General features: G+C 36.4%; 2 protein-coding genes across 4 annotated transcripts in view; one reads left to right on the forward strand and one right to left on the reverse strand.

The window, feature by feature from the left end:
- Positions 1-21,192, reverse strand: part of LOC139138316 (proteasome adapter and scaffold protein ECM29-like) — a 66,688-nt gene that overhangs the window by 18,266 nt on the left and 27,230 nt on the right. For all 3 annotated transcript variants that reach the window (XM_070706641.1, XM_070706640.1, XM_070706642.1), the window contains 6 exons: positions 20,560-20,674; positions 20,055-20,123; positions 18,783-18,900; positions 10,913-11,083; positions 5,189-5,268; positions 4,099-4,204 (listed from right to left, as the gene is read on the reverse strand). In XM_070706641.1, the coding sequence (XP_070562742.1) occupies positions 4,099-4,204; positions 5,189-5,268; positions 10,913-11,083; positions 18,783-18,900; positions 20,055-20,123; positions 20,560-20,674 (659 nt within the window). The remainder of the gene's footprint in view (positions 1-4,098; positions 4,205-5,188; positions 5,269-10,912; positions 11,084-18,782; positions 18,901-20,054; positions 20,124-20,559; positions 20,675-21,192) is intronic.
- Positions 12,588-18,766, forward strand: LOC139138317 (thrombospondin-type laminin G domain and EAR repeat-containing protein-like). The gene is made up of 2 exons (XM_070706643.1): positions 12,588-13,174; positions 15,805-18,766. The coding sequence occupies exons 1-2, from the start codon at positions 12,682-12,684 to the stop codon at positions 16,914-16,916; spliced, it is 1,605 nt and encodes a 534-aa protein (XP_070562744.1). The 5' UTR covers positions 12,588-12,681; the 3' UTR covers positions 16,917-18,766.

The raw sequence follows: 21,192 nt of genomic DNA on the forward strand, positions 1-21,192 counted from the left end.
TTTCCCCATAGCATTAACACAGGGTGGGCAGCCATTTTCAATTTCAAGAGTCCAGAAATATTGAGAAATCTGTTTCTCTTGTATTGTTGTTTCCACAGTAATCACTGATTTCATTCTTGCAAGTAACAACCAAGACAATGAAAGTAAATGAGCAGGAACAAGCCTATTAGATAAACGTAGGGCCAAATAAACTGAAAAATTGAGGGAAAATTTACCAGGAAATGCACAGGCGAGACAGATCCTGGTGAGGTGACCCCCAACATGCAACGTTAAGTTAAGGGGGGCTACTCCCTCCGTTGCTTTGGGCTGGCCAAAGGTACAGTGTCACTCAATACTGAATTACCTTCAAATCATCCTATACATCAACATGCTATTGTACACATTTTTTCGCTTTGCACGTAATGTTTTCGACATTGTTTTGCTATTTTTTTATTTATTAAAGATAAAATTGAATAACAAGTGACTATTTTCACTACTACTTAAAGGTTAATGAGTGCAATAAAGTTATTATAGATTATTATCTGTGCATGACCTTTCTTTACTTGTCAACAGCAGGAATTCAGGAATTTTCCGTAAAGCTGTCAAAGTGGATTTCAGTAATACGGCATAATGGGAACTACCAACATGGAAGATACTCTCCTAGCAAATATGGTGATTGAGGGAATATGTACAATTAGAATGTGCATAGTTAGGTGGTCGAGATGGGCTGCAAGTAATGATGAAACATCATTGGATTAGAAATCAATTAAGATTTAGTTTTAAAGCATTCAAAACCTAGGACTCTGGTCACTTCATCAGGTCCAATACCGAAAATTTTCAATTTCAAAAAAATAAGACAGTTAAAATTTTTTCTTAAACCAAGAGCTTAAAAATGAACCCCAAAAAGTGGTAGATCAGAAGAGAATTCAAAAAGTTTGATATTCCAAATATCTGTCCCCAAGGCGCATTCTATGTTAATTTAAACTATGTATGCATCTACTAATAAATTCTTATTCTTTGAGGCTTTTAGTTTACACTTTACTAGTTTGTTTGCCAGCTTTTTTTGCCTCCAGGTTCATTGTTATTTGCCAATTGCGTTTTTGAAATGGCCAAAACATGACTCATTGGTATGGAATAAACACTGATGTAAGCAGCTTGTGAATTAGAACTGGTGACTACAATACTCATCTGTTCCAGGTAATTGCATTGATGTAAATCATACATGTGGTAGCTAGTTGATGACTCCTTTAGTCAAATGTGTTGGTGGCTACATTCAGCACTTTCAGCATTATTTCCCATATGTCATCCACCGTGATGTTTTTAGTAACATTTGCCATCTTGTACTGGTTGTTCACATTCTGTTAAACTCATGTTTAATATGACTTTAACTTTGACAAACAGCTTTTTTGAGGATTATTGACAAGTGTGAAGATTAATCGTAATTCTCTTGATGTGCAAAGATCCATCACAAAGTCAGCACAGACAGAGCAAGGTGGGACATATGCCCCATAACTAATTGGTATATTCTATAGCAATTTGAAAACAGTCTGACTTTTCAGTATGTTTCCTGGTACATTTTTTTAAAATTTGGTCGACTTGATTTCCTGGACAGCAAGAGCACTTATTTCAGTTTATTTACTTCATAATTCAGGTAGTTTTACTTATTCATACAGGTTTACCAAGAGTTTCTCCCGGTTTTTGTTGATTTCAAACTTCACACACTACTTGGCAAATCTGATGTCATTTTCTGATAAACTGAACTTGCTCCATTTTGCAATATCTAAATCACAAAATCCCTGTGTGTATGCACCTTTGTATTGGACACAGCATCGTTATCTGTGGATTATTGGCAAAGGTGACTCTGTCTCTCCTCTGTGCAAATCATGAAGTTACAATATGAATCAAAACTGGTCATGAAGTTACAATATAAAACACAGACTGGTCATGAAGTTGCAATATGAAATCTTAACCAGTCCAGCAGTCATCACAATTCAACATAAATAGTACAAGGTGTGTGACAATTTATTACTTAGGGAAAAATATTTCATTAAATTTAGCCATGATTTTACATGGCACAAATAACCATCCACTGGATCTTTTACAATATTTTCACTTCACGCAATCATGCCCACCACTCTACATTTGTTACATGTATATGTTCTGTTTCCTACTGTTATTCCACGACAGACACATAACTTATCTTATTGTAACATGCATGACATTATGATTTTTTCCCCTACTGAAACATGAGCCAATCTTATATTCTGTCATGTCCTTGGTGACTAACTTCACGAGAATTTTAAATCATCACATACGAAGTGCTTCAAATTGGTGGTAATGAACCAAAAGCAAACATTATGTACTTTACACAATCAGAGATCAGGCGAAATAAGTTTTACGTACATGTACATCATACAAAGAAGCCAAAATTTCACACTGTGTAGAAGTTGGCTTTTTAAGCCAATACGACGCACCACAACGCAAACAATGGCCTGTGATGCAAGTAATTATTTCGTCAACATGTAAAGATATAGGGCTGACGCAAAAAAATTTCAACAATTCCTCAAATTGACGTAGAGTTTTAAAAAATACATGTTTGTTAGAGGGCACACTGCTGTGTATAAATTTATACTGATAGACATGCCTTTATAAAATGAGGCTGACGGACAAGCAGTATTTTAACAAATCACCATGATATGGACATTCAACATGCAATGAAACCATTGGAGGACATGCCCTGCTAATCTGGACAGATGGTACACAAACATCACACAAAAATATAAACATTGGTAACAACTAACAAGGTCATGGCAAACATGAGAGATAGGATGTGTAATTTTACCGACATGATACGAAATCAGCTTGTTTGATACAAAGTGCAAAATATGGAGAGGATTTTGAGAATGTTTGACAAAACTGGACATTCTTATATATATTCACAGAAACGGGTTGGTGAACATGAGCTTATAAATTGTACAGGAGGAAAATCTAAGCAAGTATTTTAGAAACAGATGGGTGGGCTGGTAGGACATCAAGACACGGCAATCTCTTTTGCTATTATTATGAAGTCTCATGATTATATAAAGCTATCATTGTTGAGATACACTGGTCAAGCCCCCAGACTTTTTTTGCTAGCTTTAAAGGCCACATTCACTGCACATTTTTAGACTCTTGTTTAGCTTTCAAATATAAATACACATGATTAGGCATAGCATAAAAGTTACTTAACTTAATGTGTCGTGTACTACAATCTTTATAATATGCACATACAACCTACATTAACCTACATTAAGTCGCAAACATCATCGTTCAATCCCTACTAGATTAATTCAAGAAAACATCATTAATCTGATGTATGATTTTAATTTTCACAATTAGCAGTTTGAGTATTTCTACTTTAAGTGTAATTTGTCTCAGTCTTAGATCAGATGACTTCACCGGTTGTACTGTCCTAAATCAGCAACTATCAGCTGAACCTGCTTTGAAATCTTAAATAAACATTTCAGAAAGCTGCTTCTACTCAAGGACGATGAAAAATCAGAGACTTTGCAGTAGTTTTGCACCAATTTTGAAACATGGGATTTTGAAAGTGATTACTGAGTCTTTCAGTCGGAAACATATAGAAATGATGCTGCATCTACTGTACGTATATTTGTATTAGGCTATACAAAAAAAAGATTGATTTTCTGGAACTTTAAACAATTTATGTCACATTTTTCTGGGACTTTCGAGGAACAACTTTGAAATTGAAGGATTTCAAGGAGTATACAAACATGTTACATTTGGAATATTTTTTGTACATCTTTAAAAACAACTTTTGTTGCATCTACCCTCCACAGAAAGACATTGAATTACTGAATTATATCAGAAACACCTGGTATTTAGATCAGCGATTGATTTGAACTAACCAACATTTACTTTGACCGTCCTTGGTATTAAAGATATGAAATCATCTCTATCAATGACAAACTATAAGTACACATTTTTATACATAATTGTGGGGAATTTTACCGACAAAAAGCTGCCGCTATCAAAAACTTCAAAAAGCCGGCAAAACTACCTTTGGCAAGCATTCCCTCATTGTATTTGCATTCTTTACAGCTGTAAATTCAACCTTACCTTAATATCATCTCGGACTCTGAAACAGGTTTCCAAAAGCTCCGGTAGATGTTCCACGACACTATCCAGATCTCTCCCTCTCAGCAAATCACTCAGGGCTAGGCAGCTTTACATAGACAGATATGAAGCAATCAATGAATTGAAGCGAACTGACGCTGACCTGGCTTGCCCAAGCCGGGTAATGACTTGGGGGGTAAACAATGAGCTAAACAGCAAACTATGCACGCAGTACCAGGCACTCCCCGCTTATAAAAAGCTTATCATTCAGAAATATTACACTTTTCAAACATTGGAAACTCTTTGGCTGTAAGAGCAGTACAGAATAAATTTACGTGCACTGAAAAAGATTTAGCGTAGATATGATTTCTCTCTGTTGGCGTTACTTTTCGAAAACATATTTACTTTTCATATCAACTTTAAAACTAAGTGATGTAAGAAAATATCAAAGTGCAGTACTTCTGAAGTCAACAAAACATATAATTGTGCAAGTATTTTAAACTTTTTAAAAATATGGTTTTTATTTAAAATATGAATTAATCTGATGCTAAATTGTATACAGTGATCCAATATTTCCTGATGTTGGCAAACGTTTTGTGATATGTGCCGATACTTCAGTTAGAGAACCAGTATATGCAAACATGCTGGAAAATATAAGGAAGTTCAGAAATTTTGAGTAGAAATCATTCAGAGAAACTAAAATTGACCAATTTCAGATTTTTGTACAAACTATAACGGTGAAATCGTACCATGTTCATGACCATTTTCCAAAGTCGACTTTGTCTAACGGTAAAACTGATCCCGGAGTGTCATTGGATACTGCAAGTTTAAACCAGGATCTTGAGTTTCCAAGTAAAAGGTCGTCGGTGAAATCGGGCAAAGTTGAACCAGGTGCAATTGATCAATCTTAGCGTGACAGGTAGCTTCTCATGATTGATTAAGATGTATAAAGACGGTAAGTTCAAAGAGCGCCCTGTCAAAACAACTTGCATTGTCTAACAGAGACTAACGTCATCATGCCTTTGATAGAGATAAGTAAGGAGCTGTACTGACGTCATCAGCGGTCTAAAAATAGAGATAAAGCCGGACGCACCTTGATTCCCTGATTCTCCACATGTTGCTGGTCAGATTTAGCATCAGGTCCTGAAGGATCTCTCTCAGATAGGTGTCAACCTGATAAACAGGGGTGAAAAAATGGGATTTCCATCACATGCAAAGTGGATTTACTCCGAAACATTTTCTATCATTGCCTATTTTACACTCATTTTGATTTGAAAGTTTGCCTTATATTTTAAAAAGAGACAACAAATATATATTCAGTGGGCATTTTAAAAAACACTTCCTCTTCAACTTAACATTTTTATTTAATTCCCATGTGTTTCATCGTACTTGGCCTTCCACAAGGTCATTCAAGGACATTTCAACATGTATACCTCCATTCAAATTTTACCAATATCACATAAAAATACGAAGATTTACTTCATTTTTTAAATTATTTTTGTTTGCCAGGAAATATAATGCAATTCTCAGATATTTCATGGAGGAAAGATTTTGACAACAAATAGCCACTGCAACCAAACAGAATGAAAATTTCTACTTTCTGCCCCTACAACTGAAATAAATTTACATTTCCTATTGATATGGCTTCTAACTGGTTTCTCATATCAGAATCAAGTTTTCCAAAAAAGAATCAATACACAACTGACAAAAATCAAGGCATTTTCAAATTCCACATCAATTCCAAAACACAGAAAAAAGTCTGGGAAGTTTTGCTGCTCAGACCTTATTTTCACCACACGTATTCATTCACGGAGGACTTTTTTTTCACTTTGTGGTTTCTGTAATGGGTTTGTAAATGACGCTGATGGGGAGCTATTTTGGGAAAAATAACATGCGTAAACTACGTCAGAGGTGTACCTTGGACATTTTTGAAGTGCATAGTGGCAATCAGCTGTTATCCCTGGGCAGAGTACAGATCATAAAATCAGTCTGCATTCAGGGAGGGGTTACCAAACCAATGACGGTATTTTGCCCAACAACTAAATATTAACCAGGCAATCAAAACTTAAAAGACACTGATTTGCCGCACTTTTGGTATAAAAACGGAAAGACAGTAAAAAAGGAAGAAATTGCCCTTATTTAGCCTTTCATTCTATCCATAGTCGCTCTACATAGAATCTGGCTGACTAAATTCTATAGTATTAAAGTCATGCTGAGTTGTTGTTGTTGTTGATGTTTGGCTGTAAAATTTCAAGATATCTCAGAGTATTCACGAAAAATACATCCGCACATACATACCCACAAATATACAGACATACAGACGCCACTCAGACTCATCATATAAGCTCTTTTTGGTATTTATATATAAAACCAAATATGAGCGAAAAATGATTGTATGTCTTTTTAAAGACCGGACAAATTCACCAATTGTTCAGTGACGGGTTAAAGAATGACAATTACAGATCGAAAGCCGGGTTGCCACGGCTTCACGTTGGCAGGACGCTGGCGGTAGCAAAGTGTCCTTTGACCTTTTCTGTAGCAAAGTAGGTCAAAGAACAAAACAGAAATGACATTGGAAACTTAAAGCCCCAATAGCTGCCAATTTTATGCATTATTGTCACAATTTTATTTTCAAACCAAAGTTGTTTCGTGTGAATGTCCTAACTGAAGGACATATATCTAAGTATCACTGCTCGCTGCTTTTGACTGTGCCTGCATATCTTATGGGCTGAATAAAAATTAAACATGGCACCCCAAGGAATAGTACAAAAACACAGTCTTTCCTGAACATAAACTTCGTGATCATACCAGAAACAAGCATGATGCCATTTACTAGAATGCACAACGCATGATGGCCAACATTTTGTTGTTGTAATCTTTATTTTCTCTGTCATATGATAAGTTTTTGAAAATGACAGGAAATCTAAAATGATGTTAAAATGTTTCAATTTGCATGCCACTTTCAACACTTATGATAATAATAATATTGGGTTCTTATATAGCGCACATATCCACAAGTACATGTGATCAAGGCGCTTTACAATTATTATTACCCCTGGTCACTGGACCTAATATGATACCACTCAACTCCCTGGGGAGCAAACAACAGCTCACATGTGCAGCCAATAAGCGCAGCAGAGCTAAATGCACACATAACAACCTCTGTCCTACCAGGTACCCCGTACCCATCACTCCTGGGTGGGGAGAAGCAATGAGGAATAAAGTGCCTTGCCCAAGGACACAACACCACAGCCATGCCGGGGCTCGAACTCGCCATCCTTTGATCGTGAGTCCACTGCTCTAGCCACTGGCCCATGATGCCTCCACAAATGATAGTGTTATACAGTTTTTCAGTCTTTAACGGGTCTTATTCAAAGAAAACCCTGGAATACTGGGGATATTTTGAGATCAGTTTATTACAAACTTGCAGGTATTGGGGCTTTAATGACGTATGATATTTACAACATTGATTAATGTCCATGTCTGAATTCCCTCTCAGGAAAAGAGACTCCAAATTTATTACGCAATTAATTCAAAATGTCTTATTAATTATGGCAAGGAACCATAATCCCCATATAGCTAAGCATAATGACTTAAAACCAGGCACAGCAGGAAGGACATGAATGAAAACAATAACCCTTCATAGTCTTAGACTGCTGTCTGTGCAGAAAATTTTACATTACACAATAACTGTACATTTGCCCACCTTGGATCACGTTGTAAAACAAAGTGAAAAACAGATGTATGTTATTGTGCAATGTACTTGTGACAAGTTTGAACAAGTCACTTGATGTATGTCTGTAAATTCTGGACAATTTTTCTGAGAAAATAGCCATTCGGCAGCCATGTTGGACCATATCACAAAACAAATTGATGTGCATATGTATGATAATGTTCATTGTGTTTGTGCAACATTTGAACAAAATCAGTCATGGCATGTCAATATTGTGGATCTAAATCAGACAAATTTCTCTGAGACAGGGGCTACCAGGTGGCTATATTGAACACTGTCGCAAAACAAATAGACTTGTGCATATAACCTGTATACCATTGTCTTTGTGAAAAGTTTGAGTGAAATTTAGTCCCATTCTGTCTGAAAAACGACTCTGAACATGAGCATACCTGTAGTCTAATCAACACGTACCTCAAGAAATCTGTATTTGGAGACGAAAAAATTTTGAATAATAACTAACAGGCAGCCAAATTGGATTACTTCATGAACAACGGAGGCCAAAGAAATCTTATGGCATTCTCCTTTTTGTAGAGTCAAAAGACAAAAAAGTTCACTTTTACTAGGACACGTCAAAATTTTACACTGATAAGGAGGAGTTGGTCTTATTAGCAAACAGGTTATGAAATATTGTTCCTAAGTATGTCACAGTGCATTGTATACGGATGTCAATGAGCATCGGCTTTGATCTGAAAAAATAAATCAAGGGATGTTGGAATATTCACTGTTGATGGACAAACAAACACACAGACACACACACAGATCAATCTGAATAAAGAAACCCTGTAATCTGGTCTTCAGCTGGAATACGCTGCTGATCAAGGACAGATATACACCTACGGAAGGCTGGTTTTCTACCAGCTTTATCTCTGAGTAAATTGACTGACTGTGCATAACATTCAAAGGAGAGCAAAGTACTAAAATTACATAAGCAGTCAATGTAAGTGTGAAAACCAGGGATTGAAGACTGCCCCTTTAACATTCATTCTCTTGATATCCTAATATGTTGAATACAAATATCCTCTTATAAAAATGTGATAAAATCTTGAAGCCAAATTTACGCTGGGACTATGGTGGCTTTGCAGTCAAAAAGAGACATCACTTTTATATACTTTCAAAACTATGAGCTGTGCATCTCATTCATCTTTGGGGATCAATGAATCAAGTTATCTGTTCTCTGGGAATGAATTCCGAATCAAATGAGACACACAAGCCACTTGACAATTACAATCAGGTTGCGTTGCATTTACAACTGTAAAACTGCAGGAACAGATACCATATTACCAGCACAGGGAAGAGTCAGTCAAGCAGACAAACATTTTGACAAACTGTCAAAAAAAACAGGCACAAAGACATGCACACATGTACGGTATGGAAGTAAATCGTCAAGACACAAACAAATCAGTGAGTAAATATTTGGAAAGGTATCTGGTCTATAAAGCCTGCAAAGGTATACAGAAGTCTTCAATTCATGAAGAAGTTCGAAATATGATCTTGATTTCTCCTAAACATTTTAAGCCAGTTCTGTTGATATGGAATGTAGTTTACTGTGGTTTCATTGAAATAGAGGGCAAGGTCGAATGTTTCTTATTGTCTGCCTTATCTAGTAGTGGTCATCTTTCTGTCCATAGATACCTTTATCTATTTAATAATTATCCTATCAGTGTTGATTACTCAAGAGACAATCAACATTCTCAGATGAGAATTCTGGGTCTGATCATTGCGTTTCACTTTCACTGGTGAAGCAGAGCTCACACTGTTCATGATAATTTGTCAAACATCCAAAGGAATAATTCACTGCTTCACATATTGTACAATTTGTGACATAATGGCAGATTGTATGAACAAATCTGTGAGCAATTTCTACATAAACACCATAAATAAATAAAAGGGTAGATAGATGGATGAGTCCGACATTCATAATTCGACCAACTTTAATTTCTTCTTGACATAACCTTTTAACCCTTTGAGCACCAAAGTCAACTTTTATGGCCTTTATAAAATGTACCCCAGTCAATTTTTTTCAGATTTTTGCCAAAATTTTGATGAAAAAATGTAGCCAATGGAATGTGATGTTTGTTTGGTCCAAAATAATCACAAAAATTACAGAAAAATTCATAAAAATTGCTAAAATGTTGCACTAAAATCTTGGTGGGAAAAATTACAGCACTCAAAGGGTTAAAGATCTCCTCATTTCTAGTCTGCTGGCCTAGTCATTTTCCTTGGCTCTGAAGCTGGTCAATTCGGCACTTTGGCCATGGAGGACTATATGATTCCTACCAAAACTTGATGTTGAAAAAGTTTACTAAATGTTCTTTCCGTGGCTGAAACTTACAAGTTAGTGCAAAAAGGTGGATTACAACAGAAAATTATGATGGCATAATTGAGAATTAAGATTTTCAATTTGAAACTTCAAGGCAGACAACTGATTCTAAGTTAGTGCACAGATCAATGTCTGGAAGCACAGATTTGATAGGAAGCTTCCCGAAGGAGTGGGACAAAACTATTGCTTCTAATAGTCATACACAATGAATGCCTAAAACTTTTAGTTATTTGCTTCTTAAGTTATATCACATTGCAAAGAAAAAGTATGTGTTTCTGAGCATAAAATGGACTGATCAATTGAAATTGAATCAAGAACTGCAAAGACTGATTTTATCACTTGATCGGCTGATATCTCAGCTGCAATCAGAATTTACCAGTTGAGATGACAGAATAAGACATTTCCTTTAGAATTTTATAACCACACTCGGAATTACTTTTTGAAAGACAGTCTGTTGTCAAGTACAGAGAAATGGATATGGGTACAATAGTATTAAAGATTCAACCACAACATTTGTAAGCAGCCAATCAGAACGGAGTATTTCTGGATCCAGAAATGTGCAGTGTTTGTACCTACTCTGAAACAAATCAAAGCATACATATCTGGATGAAAGCATAGAGATATCAACACATGTAAAAATCACACAGCTTCAACATGGATCATTGAAAATGTACATACAGCCTAATCACCATAAAATTATAGCCATTTCAAATACTTCACACCTGGTATTGCAGTATTATGTACTTTTGGTGTATTACACTTACTGTTTTCTTGTTATCTGAGACCACTGCATTCCAGATGCTTGTCATGGACTGTCGTATCTGAGGATTAGGATCGTACTGATAGCGGTACAGCTTTGGCACAATCTTGGGAAGGTAGGGGGCCAGTTGTTCTCCTGCCTGTGCCATGATGCTGCTGAAACCAAACGCTGCTCCCTAGGACACACATAAATATCAAAAATTTAGTTTGAGTACTTGATAGGATTGTAAAGGCTTATTTTATACACTTATTATAAATTGGCAATAAATTGGTGACGATTAACAAGGCATTGGGGGCTGTATATTAAAATGAACTGGTATCACCTCTGTGGTTTTGCATTGATGATAACATTGTTGAGGGTGTAATGATATACTGAGTATCAGGTCCACAATTGAAGGACTTTGTATGGTGGCTTCTACATCGCAGTCAGTGCAATTTTCACAATTAATATACAGTACATGTACATAGTTTGAAATCTTACAACTTCTCAGCTCTGCATGGACTGTGGAGGACAAAGCTGGAGCATCAACGACATTTTGTTTTTGAGATTTTTATAATGTTGAACACTGAAAACTTAACACTTCCCAAATTTCACGACATGGCTGACAAATGGTTTTATGTGATTTCTCAAGCTCTTTGAACGCTAAAAAGAGAAACAATTACCGATGCATGGCTGCATTTCTTCCAAGGCTAATGAAACATTACATTTCACATCTATTTTATCATTTTATCATTATTGCCAGCAGATTACAAAATATATCCACGCAAAAAGGTTAAAAAAAATAAATGGGAAAACTTGATAAATGAAGAGAAAAACAGATATAAATTACATGCGGTACTGGACTTTTACAAACTTTGAGACAAATACATAATTCCCGAGAATACGAGGGGTCAATGGGGCAATAACAGACTGGTTATCTCCTGATATCTACTCCAGTAAAACTTTCCTCATCTGTCTGAAAGATTGACCAATCACTGGAACAGTCTTTCTGGCTATCAGAGAAAAACATTGAACAAATTTAAATAACATTGTTTTCATATAACTTTTCCAAAATATTTTTCAATTTAATCCACATTACCTTGACTTTTTACAATTCATAAAACTACAATGATAAGAATTGGCCTTGAAATCTCACACACCAACTGATGGCATATCAGTTTATCAAAATAACAATTATACAACTTTGTATGCTTCACTCAGCAAAATCATGAAATGTTTTAGATATCATTAATGCCAGGAAAACCATGCTGTAATTAGCGATCATTGTCTTCTTATAAACCTATCATACACAAATGCTTGAACACACTGTACACATTGGGAATGGAGCTTTGAGACCAGGGCAGTAAAACACTGACATTTGGACGAGTTCATACTGAAGTTTTCATCTGATGAGCAAACAAGTATTGCTACCAAGATGTTGATAAGGGGAATCGAATGAGAAGACAAACATCGAACAGTATCAAAATTTTAGATCAATCAAATTGATAAATGAAGATAAAGTATTCACTCTACTGTCTTCAATGAAGACATAAAGGTCTTACATATTTTCAGTTGCTGAAATGAAATGCTCACACAAGATAAATGATAAGAAAAAGAACCAATGAAAAGTGGCCAAAAGGAAATCCTTATCTTTACGATGTACATCGGATCAAATATAAGGCAGACACACAATGACTATCAGATGTATTTCTTTGATAGGTTGGAGTGTGATACAAGTGGGCAAGTCATCCTAAGCTATTCAAGAAAGACTTATGAACTGACGCTGGTGTGGAAATGGTTGGGTTCACATTTCTCCAAATCTTGTTGCTCTTCTGCACGAGGCAGGTAAATGGCTCAGCAATATCATCACTCCTGCACGAAAGTCGCAATCCCTGCCTGGTGTCAAGAGAGTGTCTCAAAGAAAATCAGTGCGCCTACACGTACATCCTTTCAAGCCAGAACACAGACTGTGGCCAGCCAGAGACGGTCGTCGATATCGTCACTGACTTAAGAGACAGAATTGAGAAGCAAGAACAGGCGATAGAAGCGCTGAAGTACACCATCGGAAACCAAAAGCAAGTTACTGATGCGGTTGAGGTGATGGTCACGGATCAAGGAAACAAGATAAAAAGGATTGGTCAACAAAACAGGAGAAACCGTCATATGATGCAACAGATGGAGGACTCTCTTCGGTCCATTCCACATTTACGTGCAGAAATCAGAGAGGTAAAAGAGAAACTGTGGAGTCCGCAAAATAATGAGCAGAAAGAAATCACACAACCTAAAGGTAAGCACTTGAAATAAACTTCAAGATAGCTGTGTGAAAAACTATTCAGTACATTTCTGAGTATTTTAGTGACACTAGACTCAGGGTTTATTCAACAGAAAGAAATTGAATATGACATTATTTATGAGTAACAGTTATAGAAAACACTATTCTCATTGATCTAACATCTTTGTAAAGTTTGAACTGAAAAGCAAACAGAAAAGGCTTGTCGAAAAAATAGTTATATCCATGTTGGATTTCAACCATTCCTCTGTAGCCATGATTGTCATGTTATCTGCTGACGGCACACTTTACTGCACTGCATTTGATATGTTTGGGGGCAGAGTACAGACACGCCAGTTCATTGACCACAAATGATCATTGGTTTCTATTATTGATTCAATGGTTTATCGTGTTCTACGCTGGGGGCAAGGACCTTTGCTGGAGTGTTTACAAAATGTTGGGGACAGAAATTCAGCTGAAATCAGAGGAAACTTTATGTAAACACACACCTGGTTCCATTTACGGAGCCGGCAGTACAGTTTCTATACTCTAGTATTCTACGTCTATTCGCTATATAATAGTTGACTTTCATACTCATCCTTGAGGACGGATATTTGGACTCTACAATTTTACAATATATTTTGTGGTCTACCGCTTTTGGCGGTTCATTTTGAAACTCATTAAATCTTCACTAGCTTATTTTTGCGAAAATCCAAAATTCAATTTTTCCCCACAGGGATGTAGGGAAGGAACTATTTTGAATTTCAAGTGTCGGTGAATATTGGGTATTTTCTTTCTTTAGTACTAGATGAAAATGGGACCAGAAAGACACATCTTGACATTCATCCAAAGAGTAGAAAGTGCACGGAAATACCTTGTTACTAATAATCATTTGATTCTGTGTCAGTGGTAATTTACAGGCTTATGTTGAATATTTTCTCATAAAAATTTGAATTTTTTTTGGCACTCGCTAGGGTGAGTTTAACGGCAAAGACAACAGACCTAGTAAGGGTTTCTACAATATCAGCCAGACTTGTTAATGTCCAAGGTTTTATCACTTTTTACACCAACAAGCGATATTTTTTTACAACATATTGTGTTCGATCTTGCTACTTGACCTTTACACAGAAAAATTACGGTGGAACGTACTCACTTGCACAATACAGTGAAATTCTTATTAGCAACTGTTGCATGAGTTAGGAAAACTGGTACCGTTTTGTCAATGTTCTAAAATCTGTGTGGCATTTATATGAGGGTATCTAACCAATGAAAAATAGTTTTTTTGATTCTGAAGTTTTAAAATTTGATATAATGTTTCAATGTTTACAGGACGCTGAAAATCAGGATAAAACTTCTCTGAGTTATTTATAAAGAGAGAGATAAGTTTGATGGGGCTATAAAATTTGACTGGCAACAATCTAGCCAAGAAAGAATCCACTTGACATTTCTCTGAGTAGTTCATAATAGTTCAAAATCACTGAGCATCACCGCAAGACTGTCTATGACTTCTTTGCTTTGTATAAAGTTGAGATTTACTGATTAAATTCAAACATGTCAAAAACTGCTTTGCTCAGAGTTGACTCCGAGCACGACCTTGAATTCCACCTTCAAAAACTTTCAAAAAACAAGGCTGAGTACGGTAATCTCTCTAAAAAAGAGCCGGCAGCTTTGAAGTCATAATTTTTTTTGACCTCTTCCTAGAGTAAGAGGACTGCCAAGATGTTCTATCAGAATAAAAGATTATCTTATCAGTGTTATTCATTTGCTTTTGTGTACACCGAGTTCATCGCCATTTTTCAGATATGATTGATGGGCATGTTCAGACCACCATAGTACTCACATCAGACAATCTTTGCCATAAATATTGCTTTCATGCAAAATTGTTCCTTTCAAATTAAACACATTGTTAATCTCACAGTTCAAATGAAAGTCAGGAAGATATATTAACTACAAGTTATATGCTGATGATGTAAAGCCACTAACAGTCTGTTTTCCAGTTTTTTGTAACTAACGTTTTTATGTGAAAATTTTCTGGCAATGATGACAAGGCATTAGTTGCTATAAAGAAATACGGCTGAGAACTGTAGAATCACCATATAGCTTCATACAATGTTGTATATGGTTAGATCTGGGGTTTAGTCACCCTGAAACTGATCTGTGTTACAGTGTGATTTTCTTGCTCTAAAACTTGTCTGTGGTACCTGCACCACAAACTGTTTGATTTTCATTCCAAACTCTGCTCTGTGTATGGCATTGCGTGAGAAGGCAGCTTTTGTCATTATGTACATAAGTACAAGTGGATAAACGATAGATAAGTTAACCCATGAACTGTTGCTGAAACACCATGTTCTACATGACAATTGACAGATAAATTATTGACACTGCACGTGAGACCCAATAACTAACATGAAAAAAATACACTGACGATACAGAGAGCAGCAAGTAATATGTAAACATTGAGTTTGCACTTTTCAAATACAAAACATCACAATTCACAGGTTTTCTTTTCAATATTTGTCATGTAAAATTACACACACAGAGCTCTACATAATCTTTTACACTCTACTAATACACTTTCTCTTCATTTGAATTTAGTCTGTTTTTTCAAGCTTTTTGTAAATTTTTGTTCTTTCTCTCTCCCTGAACAGATGGGGCTTGCTCATATAGTGCTGTCAACACAATCAGACCAGGATGTTTCCGTTACTTCCAGAACATCTCAACATACATCGGAAGTCGGATGAAGACATTCCTGATCAACAATACTATGTACCTAGCAGTCCCTAACTTCCAGCATACAGTCATCTACAGATGGTACATGGGTCAGTTTCTTCACTTTCAGGACCTCCACATTACACAAGTCAGGGGTGTTGAATATTTCTCAATAGAGGGGCAACACTACCTTGCCCTTGCAAAGTTCAGGGAGGACAAAGACTACCACACCAACTCCCCTATTTTCAAATGGGATGGTCAGAAGTTCACTCAGTACCAAATTATTCCCACCACTGGGGCCTTTGATTGGCTGTACTTCAGAGTCCATGCCACCACAGGCAGTCAATATTTCCTGCTCATGGTAAACAGTGGGACCAGCCATGGGTCTGGCAAGATTGAGAACATCATTTCCAAGTGGAACGGGCACCACTTCCTCCCTATTCAAAGCATTCTCACCGGGAAGACCAAGCATGCTTCCTCATTCACTATCGATGATCAAACTTTCATCAGTTTTGCAATATATGAAGAAAGCAACTCCAATAGAGTGAATTCACAGATCTACAAGATACAAACAGACTCTCCCAGCCCAAGCATTCAGTACTATGAAACACTACCCATAGCTGGTGGCTCTTACGCAGTGGTTCCATTCAAACACGAGGGCCAGACATACCTGATGGACGTCATCAGGCAAAAAGATGACAGCTCTTTCACAGCAGAATCACCAATCTATCTCTGGAAGGAGGACAAGTTTGAAGTATTCCAGACAATTCCTACCACAGGGGCACGGATGGCATGCCCATTTGAGATCATGGGTAGGCTGTTCCTGGCAGTGGCAAACTGGCGAGATGAGACCACATACAGGGTGGACTCTGTCATCTATAAGTTTGTTGATGATCAATTTGTAGAATATCAGAGACTACCGACCACTTCTGCTTCGGACTGTGAAGTCTTTTACAGTGGTAATAGTGTCTATTTGATGTTTTCAAATGCTTCCGACAACCCAGAGTCAGCTTCAATGATCTTCAAAATGGATGGAGCCACTGAGCCGTAGTCTTTGGCAGGGTGAACATTGCATAGATCAGGATTTAAATAAATTCTTGACTAAACTGAAACCACCAAAATTTTAATATTGAAACTGAAACAACAAGCAGACTGACAACAATGTGACAGCAAAGTTTTCACAACCAATAAACATGATCATTACAAAATCATCGTTTTGTTAGAATTGCTGTTCCATAAATCTCTCTGGTTTTTTTGCACATGAGCATTACGATAAAAATTCTGTATTCAGAAATTGACAGCAAGAGGCAATATTATGATGTGTTGCTAGGTATGACAACTTGTCTTGTTTAAAAATGTGTTCAGTGTGATGATAAGTGTTTCCAATGTTCCGTATTCTGAAAAAGAGTCATAATATGGATATGATAATGTATACACTTTTTCATAGTAAATACAGTATGTGTGTGCGTGTGCAGTATTTTGTGTTAGTTTCTGATGTAAATGTACTGGACAGTGTGAAGTGTGTTGTAATTTTTATGTCTTTTAGAGATTCTGTCATGTTTTTGAGTGTTTTATGTAGTGAGCTCCTTGCAGTCACAATGCAATAGCCATGTTGTGTGGTGTTTGATGTCTTTGACATGGTGATGTGCAGTGCTTTGGACACTTTGCAGTGCTGGACACAATGCAGTAGAGATGTTGTGTGGTGTTTGATGTGTTTGACATGGTGATGTATAAGTTTTGTGAAAGTGTTTATTTCTTGCATGTAGAAAATTGTTTGCAATTGTTGCTGTGCACTTCTGTTTTTGCAAGATCTTTAGTTTTATTCAGTGCTCACTTTTGATTGACATGAGGCTGGTTTTTATGTCAGATCTGTATTTTAAGATCCAATCACTTTTGAAGGCTTACTGAAAGAAATGCCTTTCTTATTGTACGTGGCTTTACCTACATTGTACAGTACATCTAGGGTTTTTTTCTGTGATATTTTTAGCTTTGAGAAGAACATCAATTGTACCAGGTTTTAGTAGCAGGGATCAGCAAATCAACAAACCCAAGCCCATTGGTGAGTGGATTTTTATGACCAGGGCACTGTTTGTATCTACACTCCATACTGACCAGGGACTAATTCAGCTGGTAACTAGAATGGACTGATGGGCTAAAGAAAACGAGGGCTGGGCTAGTGATCTTTTTTCTCTATTAACCCTCATATGAAACTGATTTGCTCATCCCTGCCTTAGTGTCGTCTGACACACTACACAGCCAAGATGTTGACAATGACGATGAAATAGAGCCTTGTGCCGATTCTTCTGGCAATGAACATTGTATTCTACATACTTCCATGCCTTGGTGATGGCCATTCAGCATCAATATACGCATGACACTCTCTTGATGTCAATGTTCACTTTGAACATACATGTAGGCACAAAGATCAAACTGACACAGAAACTCAATGAAAATATGCCGAGCTGAAAGATATACATGTTGAAGACACTTGGTATAGGTAGCATGCTTCTGGCCTTACACTGAGAGTTATCAAAACTGTCACCAGAATATGCTATTAACTGTTAACACTTCAAACATTCCTGTATTAAAATGAGGCTTCCAAGTAACCATCACTATAGTTTTGTAAATGCACTTTCATCGTATTTTAAGTTTTCTCTGTACATTACCGTTTTCACTTCTGCACAGTGACCTATACACATGATTGAAATGTATTTTTTTAGTGTACATGTATACTTTGAAGTGTGTTTATCCAATGATTATTGAATTAGATTTCTAGGTTTTGACTTGACAACTGATAAAGCGATCAACGTTTCTTATCTTCAGATAAAAATTGATATATTATCAATGTTTACTGAGTCAGCTACATGTGTCGTATTTACTCAATAAAGGCGAAAAGAGGAATCTGGTCAGCGTTTACCTTTTTGGAATTCCACATAGCATTGTGGTTGGCAAGGTGCATGAATTTGTAGACTAAGTCTGGCTGGTTGAGGTCACTGGCCAATGAACACAACTCCTTGTATGTGGATAGACTGCCTCTGTAAATATCAAATCAGAGAGTTGAGAGATCAGAAAGAAGTTGGTCTGGTCAGAAGCGGACCGCATCAAATAGTCGGAAGTCGGTCAGGTCACAAAAGAAAACGCATGTCAACAGTCCTTCATGTACCTGTAAATACTGTAACTTTGGAACTAAGATGAAACCTAATTTGCACAATAATCCTTGATGTAAGAAAAACTGTCCAAACAAAAAAGTATACTTTTCACAAAGTTGAACAAATATGCCAAAATTGAATATGAGAAAATAATGTACTAGTTCTTGCCCTCCTTTCATGATAGCAATGCAAAATATAAAAAAAAATATGAAATTCCAAAATATTTCATAAGGAATTCCCGGTATGAACTCGTAGTCTGTTCATTTTCAATCCGAAATTTTGAGAGTTCTCTATACAAAACCTGTTCAGAGTGACATTATTTTATATGTTGGTGAGAATGTCATAGCAAGTCTTTTGATTCATGCGCAAATCTTCAAAAATTAGTACAATTCATAGTGTAACATATACACTAAGGATTGTGATAACAAGAATTCCTTTCCCTACCAACTGTTTGATACCTCTCTTTCCAGTTTATATTATGGTCATTCGGGGCTAATAGTATAAATAATTCTCAGTCTTATCTGATTGAACATTTACAATGTCATTCAGATTCATATTCTAAAGTTCAATCACTTGTGCATAGGTTATCATTTCTTAATCTCCGTCACGGCCAGACATCAAACAGAGAAGCTGCTGTTTGGTAAAGCTACTGAGAATTCATGAAAAACTACAGATAAATCTCTGTCAATATTGATGATAAATGATCAGCACACTTGTGATCACTGGGTCTAACGTACTTTGTGGTAATACATGAAGATTTTTATGGGCTTCAGGCTTCTATAACCAATTGATTAAATAAGTACCACGTACAATGATTTTGCATTGTCATATATTTGACTGTGACCACTGTGTTCTTCAAACTTGAAGCCTTTCACAATAACCTCAAAATTTTCAAAAAGAAAATACAAGAGTGACAAATTCTTTCCACAGATATGTTATACAACAGTACAAGTGCTGATAGTCTTTTGTAAAGTTTAGAAATACTGTCTAGTTCCTTCATAAGGTAGAAGCACTATCCATCAATTTCAAAGTAAACTCACCCTGTTGGTGACTGGCCGAGGGAGCCCTCTTGAAAGACTTGAGTATCTGCAGTGACAGTCTGGGTGGACCTGCAGGATCAACAACATTATCATGGTTTATTTATATTCAACAGAAACAGTAAAGGCCGCATGATTTGATAAAACACATGAGCTCTTTTTGTCATGTACAGTATTGCCAGGTCTGACAAGAGTACTTAAATTCTAGATGTCCTCAAATGTACTCAAAGTGCCTAAATTATACAGAAAATGTTTGCAAGGAATGCAACTGGGGCATCTTAACAGAGCAATGGAGGAAATTAACATTTCTACCTCCATTTTAAAGGAATTAGTGACATAAATATAATGCTTTGGACAAAACAACAAAAAGAAATACAGTATAAAAAAACACCAAGTCTGCTAAATTTGGCTGAAATAACCATAAACATGGCAATTTGTAGAGTATCAATACATACACTGAGTTCTGTCTATCACTATTGCCTTAAAAAATGAATTAAAATGCAATTACTTTCTGCCAGAGGTGAGAGTTTCAACCAAGTCGGAGACAAGCTTCTGTCGACTCTCACTGTTGCTGTGGTCATACACCAAACCTAATCCTTTAGATGCAGCATCTTGGGTAAACTCTGATAGAAACAAAGAGAAGATATAAATCCAAACATATGAATCATTTTAGTTTTTCTATGATATTTGAAGAGTAGTCAACACCTCATGTTTATTCATGATCACAAAGTATTATAACACCTCAGTCAGTACTCCTACACTTTACATGCTGAGAAGCAGAAATGGAGTGTAGTCATAGTTTGGCTCTGGTGGCTATATTTTCAAATTCTTTTGTTTTCCATTCACTTTGTAATGCATGAAGGTATAATATCTGCAATGAAAATGTACACCTGTCTTCTTTAAATACGTCAATGTGGTGCAGGAACTGTACAAGCATTTTACACGTAAAACTCTGCCATTTCTGGGAGCAAAAACAAAAGTTATGAATGCTTCCCGCCATAGAGGGCACATCACAATAATCACACCTAAAAATACGAAAGTCAATTCTAGAATTATTCTTGCAGTCCAGCGAAGGAAATGTTAAAATGAGCTAGCATTCAACAAACTTACAAAGACCCTTTCACACCCACTTCCCTGTGTA

The sequence above is a fragment of the Ptychodera flava genome, chromosome 8 (assembly GCF_041260155.1).
Source record: "Ptychodera flava strain L36383 chromosome 8, AS_Pfla_20210202, whole genome shotgun sequence".
NCBI classification, from domain to species: Eukaryota; Metazoa; Hemichordata; class Enteropneusta; family Ptychoderidae; genus Ptychodera; species Ptychodera flava.